Below are 9,458 nucleotides of genomic sequence, written 5' to 3'. Positions count from 1 at the left end.
ATATTTTTAGGTCAGTGTTTCTAACAAAACCGGCATCTAAAATAAGAGCAAACATGTTTAATACTTTTAGCTTGACAAAATCTATTTTAATCAGGGTAAAAAAATTTTAAAATAAAAATAATACCAAATCAAAAATTAAAACGAATTTTGATACTTAATACAATTGTGAGGAGTTAAGAAAGCAATGAAAGAATTAACTAAAATAGCTACTCTACATCTATTTTGAGAAGTCTGGTAATCGATTAAACCATTTTATACTCTTTCAGAACTTGTATGGAATTTGCCCACAGCGAAAATTATGTCTGTGATAGAATGCCAGAAGTTTCCAACTATAAATGATATATAATTTTTAAGTTATGACACTTTTACACATTCATTTAAAAGCAATGTTATATTTTAAAAATAAAATTTCTATATTATTCATATCATGTTAGACAACGATGACTAAATAAAATATACAGTAACAAGACTTCTGTGGGTGAAGTTTAAGTTGTCTGTTTTTGTAAGGTAACTGCAGCAAGTGGCTATCATTTGGGGCCAAACATTTCTAAATTTATAGGAAGTTCTTTTATAAGGTTTTGTTATCATTACCCAATACTACAGATTACTTCTTTTCTCCATCTCTTGCACATGCCCTGAATTTAAACAAAATAAAATTGTTTCAAACAAGGTATGTATAGATTAACTGAAAAATATTTGCAAAACAGAGCGAGAAGAAATTTCAAGAACTGTTGCAAAATCTCAAGAGACTGCAGTATAAACCACCTCTAGAGAACTCCTAATTTCAACACAGAGACAGGATGTGGGAAGATATGTTTGTATAGATGTTAGAATCTTTATAATCCTATATTTAATCAAGATATTATAACCACGACAGTATCCCAAATATCACCAAGGAGATAATGTCAATTATGTTTAAGAGGATTCCAAAAATAACTAATTCATCATTAATCCTAAAATAAGGTAGATAAAAATATTTAAGTGGTAAAACTACCCAGTTATCATAGAATAGGTACATGTGCACTCAGCCTCCATTGGGCCAATTACTATGATCAACTTTTTTTTCTATACCAGGGAAGGACTGCTGGTCTAATATATTACAAACACTAGAAATATGCCTATGAATGTAAAGACCCCCCCTCCTTCCTCTGGGGAGGGAGGTGCCTGGTTTCATGGAAAGAGACAGGAATACTTACTGTAGAGATGACGCTAGTGGAGTTTAGCAGGTGACTCTTGAAGAAACTCACTTTCTATCGATACTGCATTTATCTAGGGGTTTCCAGGTTTTAGTACACACCAAATGTATTCACAACCATTCTCTCTGAAAGTCGTTCACATTCCCTTGCATTGCTCAGACACACCTATAAAATGCAATTATTTAAATATATATATATACATACATATATATGTATGTATATATATATGTATATATATATATATATGTATATATATATATATATATATATATATATATATATATATATATGCGCCCTTGTTTGCAGCTAGGATGGACCACTCCCTCTTCCAGGGTCCTTTAGAGTAAGTACATGAGACAGAGCAGGGGCTGTATTATTCTAAATGGCAGGAGGAAGGCAGGCGAAGAGCACAGGGCTGGAATCGTCTGTCCCTGACCACCAACAAGCCTGGCACTGTCGGGGTTATTTCCACTCCTCCCTTTTTCAATCCAAGGATTGCACAGTCCTACGCTTGTGCTAAGCACATGGTCCAAGACTCCTCTGTCTCCCACAAATGTGACATCCAAGGGGTGCTGCGATTGCACCGCCCGAATCCAGGGACGCCCTCGCCCTCGGCTGCCATCTATCGGCCACTGAGTGCCCGCTGCGACCCGGGCCCATCATGTCTGCTGCAGCTTGGCTCGCACCAGCGGCGCGACAATAAACAAGTGCACTGGACGGGGCCCTGAGCTGGAGCAGATGTCTCAGAGACCCCTGTGATGCTTACCGTGTTGCCACATTTTCAGCGCCCGGGAGGGAAGACGCGATTTTCTCTGAGTATTTTAGAGCCGCCAGGCTGCCGGGACACGCCACAGGCGTAGAACAACGCTGCTCCTGTCCCCCCAGGCCCCCTAAAGGATGTCGGAGATAGAGAGTTCCAAATAATGACGATCGTGCGCCGCATCTGGGGAAGGGATGAGAAAAACCCCTGCAAATACTGGGAGCGATGAAACCGCCAAGAGGATGCGGGAACCATACAAACACTAATTAGGGGCCGCGGCGGCGGCGGCGGCGGCGAAGGACTCGGCGAGGGGACAGCGGCGGCGGGATCCCAGCGCGGTGGTCGCCGCTGCGCGGGGGGTGGAGGACGGCGCAGGAGCCGCAGCCGCCGCGGGAGTAGCCGAGGGGCCGGTGCCACCTTTGCTCGCCCCCTCACTACCATGTACAGTGTGCGCTGCAAGAAGAAGGCGGGAGATGCATGCACACCCCCGCGCCCCGCTCCCTCTGGCTAGTCCCCGGGCGTGCGCCACTGACCAGGGGGGAATGTGGTGAAGACAGAGAGGAGGAAAGCCGAGGGGGGAGGGGAGGGGCGGCCAGCGCGAACCCAGGCCGAAGGGTACGTGGAGCCGGAGGCTGCTGGAGGGGGCGGCGGCTGCTGCTGGCTTGGAGAAAGTTGCCCCTTATGCAGATGGCAACTGTAAGTACCCGCCTGGGGAGTGCGGCGAAGGGTGCCTGGGACCCTGCGATCGCGCGGTGGCGCGGGTGGGAACGACTGTGCGAGTGAGCGTGAGTGTGAGCGGGTACGATCGCTCGGCGGGGCTGACCGTCACGTTGGAGGGGCCGGCGGTGCCAGGCAGCCTTCACGTCCCCTCCTCGGGTTCCGCGCCTCCCCCCCTCTCCGACAGCTCCTTCCCCGCCCCGCCCGGCTCCGGCTCCGGCTCCGGCTCCCGGCCCCTACCGCGAGGCGCCTCTACCGCCGGTCCTCCGCCTCCCCCTCCTCCTCCCATCCCTGCCGGCCGCTCGCGATCGCCCCCTTCTACCCTCCCCCCCCACCCCGCTGCCCACTCCGACTACCACGGAGAGTGCCGGGGAGAGCCGTTTGGGGAGCCCCGGAACCCTTGGTCGCCACCGCGGCGGCGGCCCCAGGCTGGCGGCGTCCGGGCGCCTCTTTCCTTCAGCAGCTTGGACCGCACTGCTCTCCGCCTTCTTGCCCTGCCTGGGCTCAGGAAATCCAGTGCACACCCCAAAGAGGTATTTTGTATACGGGCGGCTATGATGAGTGGGCCCTGGAGATGTGAGACGGGGTAAGTCGACCGTTTACTTTGCAAAAGACGCTCCTGTGTGTGTGTGTGTGTGTGTGTGTGTGTGTGGCAGCGGGGTGGCTTTCTTTCCCTGTCCTCCCTCCCCTCCTTCCTTCCCTTTCTCTTCCTTCGCTTTGGGGCGGAGTGGGGGAAGGGAGCCTCGCGTCCTGGAACTCCGGGTGCTTCTGCCTGGGCCGCTGTGGGAGCAGCTGCGCCCAGAGCAACGGGTCCGGCCTGGGTGCTGTGCTCCAGCCCGCGCAGCCCCACTCTTTTTAATGAGGGATGTACAGGGCGATGGTTTAGGGTCTAAATTCTTTGGAGCAAACAAATACAGTCCCTCCGCCCCCACCCTCCAAAAAAATAATAATAATAATCTGAGATGTGATAATCTGAGAATGTGCAACGCACCCGCTAATTTACATCAGAGGTGCGTTTGCCAGTCAGAATGTCAGCCTTCCCCGGCTCATTCAACTTTATTTTCTCAAAATTTTGGGCTCCTTTGATGGCAAGGAGGAGAAAGAGAGTGGGGGTGAGAGGAAGCTCTTCGACCCCGGCTAACCAGAACTGAATTAAAGTTGTAAACGCTCCAGGTTAATACCGGCTGGACACAATTTGCAATGGGCTGTCAGAAAGGGTGGGAGGGGAATGGGGGCGGGGAAGCAGTGGGAAGGAGGGGGAGGGGGCCCAACCCCCGCTGAATGGATGTGCAGATTTGATCCAGTGGAGAACTGAAATTTCAAGGTAAACGTTTTGCTTTCCATAGGGGGTGTTTTTGCCGCTTTTAAGCCAGGAGGCGTTTGCGGTTGCCTTGGGAGGTCGGAGATACTTGAGAGGTTTATACACTGTGATTCCGATTCGTCTCGACACGTCTGGGTGGCCACACGTGAATGATTCGCAGGCACACTTGCACATGTGCGTGCGAATGCAGGGGCTCTTAATAACACGGGCTGGATTCGGCTAGGGGAGCAAGATCGAGTCTCAAGGCTTGAACCCATGACTCAGAAACGTCTTGGCTTTAGTTTGGGTTGCGATTTGACATCAGACTTCGGTGGTGGCGAGGCAAAGGCAAGGTTGACTGGAGAAAAGGCATGGGTTCCCAGAGCCCAGCGTCTCTATCAAATTCCCGTCCCCCGTCCCCCCACCCTCGCCGCAACCAACACAACACGCACTCACACACTCACATACTCTCTCCATTTATGTCCTTTCCTTTTTGAGTACCGCTGTCGACCCGAAGTAGGAAGTCGAAGGAAGCCTTTAAGAGGACAAAAAAGAAATCGAGAAAGAAAAGAGGAAGGGCTTCAAACTGATTCCTTGAGGAAATGAAATTCGGGTATTAAAGCACAGACCTATGTCACTTGCCTTTCTTCCTCCCTTCATCCTTTCTATTTTGCCTGTTAATCAGCCAGAGTGCCCTTTCTCTTAAGGGGGGAAATGAGGGGGGGGGAGTAAAATATTGACGATTAAATGTACTAAACAACTCCAAAGATGATGGGGATCTAGTGAGGTGGTAGTTCAGTCCAAATCTTGCTAATTCAGGAGGGTTAGTTTTGCATACCGTGGCAAACAGACGCGGAGCAGGAGGTAAGGGAAGCTTTGGCGCTGGCCCTTGGTTTACTTTTAGCTGATTCCCGGTAAGCGGTAGGAACGTCCTCTTTAAACTCCAGGTATCGGGAGGTGTTCCGGGATTGCGGATGCCTTCGCTGAGTTCTTTGTAATCCAACGTGCAGAACTATTTCTGTGGCTTAAAGATGCGGTTTGGTAGCGTCGCTGACATGATCAATGAGGAGAAGTGGACGCAGGGCGCTCTCAGAGAAGCGCTGCTAAGTGGCACCGTGCATGCAATTAGGACACTGATCTGCTTAAAAGCGTGGTAGTGAAGTCCACCATCGAAGCGAACGCGCTCTCCTTTTCTCCTTCCTCAAAGCTCCTGAAGACAATTGGTGGTTTAAGAGCTTCTTCTGGGTCCTTCTGATGCATTATCTTACATCTTTTTTGCCTCTGAAAAGTATTCTTTAGGTTCCCACCCTGGCATTTCCAGCGATGGTTTAAAATAGCCCAAGTATTGTGACTCTTTGCTTTTCTGTGAAAAATGGGAGACCTTCACGGTGAACTGTTAACTGAGTAGATTCTGAAAGAAAGGCAGACGTGTTTGGTATAGGTGAGGTGGGGAACCCTGTAAAATGGTGCTTCTTTTCTCTTAAATTAGAACCATGAAACTGAACTGACAGCCATTTTATGTATATTTATGGATTGGTTTTGAAAAGGGGGGAGCAAGGAAAGCCACTAAAATGGGACTTTAACCTGCCCTTATCTTGTAGAGGGCAGCATGTTCCTGTTGTACTCATTAGGAAATGAAATCAACCTTTAAATCAAAATGAATATGAGATATTACTAAAGTCTGAAGAATGCCGGTGTTCCACTGGGTGGGGGGATGCCATTCATATCCCCTCCTTCTGGATTTCAGAGAAATAGTATTAGGGCCAAGAGAGACTTTCTTACGAATCCCTTCAATTTTTGTCATATTCTGTTGTTTCCTTTTTCTCTCTCTCCCTTGCAGGAGGTAAAATGCACACTTGCTGCCCCCCAGTAACTTTGGAACAGGACCTTCACAGAAAAATGCATAGCTGGATGCTGCAGACTCTAGCGTTTGCTCTAACATCTCTCGTCCTTTCGTGTGCAGAAACCATCGATTATTATGGGGAAATCTGTGACAATGCATGTCCTTGTGAGGAAAAAGACGGCATTTTAACTGTGAGCTGTGAAAACCGGGGTATCATCAGCCTCTCTGAAATTAGCCCTCCCCGTTTCCCAATCTACCACCTCTTGTTGTCTGGAAACCTTCTGAACCGTCTTTATCCCAATGAGTTTGTCAATTACACTGGGGCTTCAATTTTGCATCTGGGTAGCAACGTGATCCAGGACATTGAGACTGGGGCTTTCCATGGGCTGCGGGGTTTAAGGAGATTGCATCTGAACAATAATAAACTGGAACTTCTGCGTGATGATACCTTCCTTGGCCTGGAGAGCCTGGAGTACCTACAGGTCGATTACAATTACATCAGTGTCATTGAACCCAATGCTTTTGGGAAACTGCATTTATTGCAGGTGCTTATCCTCAATGACAATCTCCTGTCCAGTTTACCCAACAACCTTTTCCGTTTTGTGCCCTTAACGCACTTGGACCTGCGAGGGAACCGGCTGAAACTTCTGCCCTATGTGGGGCTGTTGCAGCACATGGATAAAGTTGTGGAGTTACAGCTAGAAGAAAACCCCTGGAATTGCTCCTGTGAGTTGATCTCTCTCAAGGATTGGTTGGACAGCATCTCCTACTCTGCCCTGGTGGGGGATGTGGTTTGTGAGACCCCCTTCCGCTTACATGGCAGAGATCTGGATGAGGTGTCCAAACAGGAACTTTGCCCAAGGAAACTTATTTCAGATTATGAGATGAGGCCACAGACGCCTTTGAGCACCACGGGGTATTTACACACTACCCCAGCCTCCGTGAATTCAGTGGCCACTTCTTCCTCTGCTGTTTACAAACCCCCCTTAAAGCCCCCTAAGGGGACCCGCCAACCCAACAAGCCCAGAGTGCGCCCCACCTCTCGGCAGCCCTCCAAGGACTTGGGCTACGGCAACTATGGCCCCAGCATCGCCTACCAGACCAAATCTCCGGTGCCTTTGGAGTGTCCCACAGCGTGCACTTGCAACCTACAAATCTCGGATCTGGGCCTCAACGTCAACTGCCAGGAGCGCAAAATCGAGAGCATCGCAGAACTGCAGCCCAAGCCCTACAACCCCAAGAAAATGTATCTGACAGAGAATTACATTGCGGTTGTGCGCAGGAGTGACTTCCTGGAGGCCACGGGGCTGGACCTCCTACACCTGGGCAACAACCGCATCTCAATGATCCAGGACCGCGCCTTTGGGGATCTCAACAACCTGAGGCGCCTCTACCTAAATGGCAACAGGATAGAGAGGCTGAGCCCAGAGTTGTTCTACGGCCTGCAAAGCCTGCAGTATCTCTTCCTCCAGTACAATCTCATACGTGAGATTCAGTCTGGGACTTTCGATCCGGTCCCAAACCTCCAGCTGCTATTCCTGAATAACAACCTCCTGCAGACCATGCCCGCAGGGGTCTTCTCTGGCCTGACCCTTCTCAGGCTGAACTTAAGGAGTAACCATTTCACCTCCTTGCCCGTGAGTGGAGTTCTGGACCAGCTGAAGTCACTCATCCAAATCGACCTGCATGACAACCCTTGGGATTGTACCTGCGACGTGGTGGGCATGAAGCTGTGGGTCGAGCAGCTCAAAGTGGGTGTGTTGGTGGACGAGGTCATCTGCAAGGCGCCCAAGAAGTTTGCGGAGACGGATATGCGCTCTATTAAGTCGGAGCTGCTGTGCCCAGACTACTCTGACGTGGTGGTTTCCACGCCCACGCCCTCCTCCATCCAAGTCCCAGCGAGGACCAGCGCGGTGACCCCCGCGGTCCGGTTGAACAGCACCGGGGCCCCCGCGGGCTTGGGCGCGGGAGGAGGGGCGTCGTCGGTGCCCTTGTCCGTGTTGATTCTCAGCCTGCTGCTGGTTTTTATCATGTCCGTCTTTGTGGCCGCGGGGCTCTTCGTGCTGGTTATGAAGCGCAGGAAGAAGAACCAGAGCGACCACACCAGCACCAACAATTCCGACGTGAGCTCCTTCAACATGCAGTACAGCGTGTACAGCGGCGGCGGCGGCGCGGGAGGCCACCCGCACGCGCACGTGCACCACCGCGGGCCCGCGCTGCCCAAGGTGAAGACGCCCGCGGGCCACGTGTATGAGTACATCCCCCACCCACTGGGCCACATGTGCAAAAACCCCATCTACCGCTCTCGAGAGGGCAACTCCGTGGAGGATTACAAAGACCTGCACGAGCTCAAGGTCACCTACAGCAGCAACCACCACCTGCAGCAACAGCCGCCGCCGCCGCCGCCGCCGCCGCAGCCTCAGCAGCAGCCCCCGCCGCAGTTGCAGCTGCAGCCGGGGGAGGAGGAGAGGCGGGAAAGCCACCACTTGCGGAGTCCCGCCTATAGCGTCAGCACCATCGAGCCCCGGGAGGACCTACTGTCGCCGGTGCAGGACGCCGACCGCTTTTACAGGGGCATTTTGGAACCAGACAAACACTGCTCCACCACCCCCGCCGGCAATAGCCTCCCGGAATATCCCAAATTTCCGTGCAGCCCCGCTGCTTACACTTTCTCCCCCAACTATGACCTGAGACGCCCCCATCAGTATTTGCACCCGGGGGCCGGGGACAGCAGGCTGCGGGAACCGGTGCTCTACAGCCCCCCCAGTGCTGTCTTTGTAGAACCCAACCGGAACGAGTATCTGGAGTTAAAAGCAAAACTAAACGTTGAGCCGGACTACCTCGAAGTGCTGGAAAAACAGACCACATTTAGCCAGTTCTAAAAGCAGAGAAACTCCCTGGGAGCTTTTGCATTTAAAACAAACAAGCAAGCAGACACACACGGTGAACACATTTGATTAATTGTGTTGTTTCAACGTTTAGGGTGAAGTGCCTTGGCACGAGATTCTCAGCTTCGGCGGAAGATACTGAAAGGGTGTGCAACTTCCTTTTAATTTTTACACGTGGGGAAAACATTTGTGTAAACTGGGCACATCACTTTCTCTTCTTGCGTGTGGGGGCGGAGAGGAGAAGGGTTTATGGAGGGCAGTTTGCTGCGCAGGTGACTTGTTAAAGGTCGCAGTTATTTTTGTAGTGGTTGGAAGTGCTAAGAAGGGTGGAAGATGGCAGCGCCTAGATTCTACTCTTCCTCTTTTGTTCCCTTTCTCTCCTCTCCTCCTCCTCCCCTTTAAGCCATGGGTGGGTCTAAATGGCTTTTGTGGAGAGATTAGCACACCCCAACTTTAATAGAAAGTTTGTTCTCTCTCCCTTTCTCCCCCCACCCCCAAGTCTCTCTCTCTCTCTCTCTCTCTCTCTCTCTCTCTCTGCCTCCCTCCCTCCTCTCTCATTACTTTTCCTTTCTTTTTAAAGGATGTGTTTGTATGCATTCTGGACATTTGAATTAAAAACAAAAGTATTGTGATCTGAAAAAGGATCACCTTAGATGTGGACAAATCATTAAATTACAGAGCTATATGATCCATAATTGATTAGTCAAAATAACTTATTGATGAAATATACAAATATTTTATTGTAGCACCTATT

General features: G+C 50.5%; 1 protein-coding gene and 1 long non-coding RNA gene across 3 annotated transcripts; one reads left to right on the top strand and one right to left on the bottom strand.

Moving 5' to 3' along the window:
- Nucleotides 1-1,251: 1,251 nt before the first annotated feature.
- LOC116871475 lies at nucleotides 1,252-2,063 on the bottom strand. The gene is made up of 2 exons (XR_004383411.1): nucleotides 1,963-2,063; nucleotides 1,252-1,361 (listed from the first exon to the last, which is right to left on the bottom strand). It is a non-coding gene; the product is annotated as an uncharacterized LOC116871475 (long non-coding RNA).
- Nucleotides 1,750-9,222, top strand: SLITRK5 (SLIT and NTRK like family member 5). Of its 2 annotated transcripts, none has more exons than XM_032864166.1 (2): nucleotides 1,750-2,652; nucleotides 5,814-9,222. In XM_032864166.1, exon 2 carries the CDS (start codon nucleotides 5,822-5,824, stop codon nucleotides 8,696-8,698), a length of 2,877 nt encoding a protein of 958 aa, XP_032720057.1. In that variant the 5' UTR covers nucleotides 1,750-2,652; nucleotides 5,814-5,821; the 3' UTR covers nucleotides 8,699-9,222. The 2 variants fall into 2 exon arrangements, with proteins under 2 accessions (XP_032720057.1, XP_032720058.1); XM_032864167.1 differs by lacking the exon at nucleotides 1,750-2,652 and adding an exon at nucleotides 2,987-3,259.
- The last annotated feature ends 236 nt before the right edge of the window (nucleotides 9,223-9,458 follow it).

The sequence above is a fragment of the Lontra canadensis genome, unplaced genomic scaffold (assembly GCF_010015895.1).
Source record: "Lontra canadensis isolate GAN:19392208 unplaced genomic scaffold, GSC_riverotter_1.0 scaffold26, whole genome shotgun sequence".
In the NCBI taxonomy this organism is placed as follows: Eukaryota; Metazoa; Chordata; class Mammalia; order Carnivora; family Mustelidae; genus Lontra; species Lontra canadensis.
This window is presented reverse-complemented; position numbering and strand designations above follow the sequence as displayed.

What these genes read in the sequence shown, in the direction of transcription:
- SLITRK5 (XM_032864166.1), top strand. Translation starts at nt 5,822, where the DNA reads ATGCACACTTGCTGCCCCCCAGTAACTTTGGAACAGGACCTTCACAGA.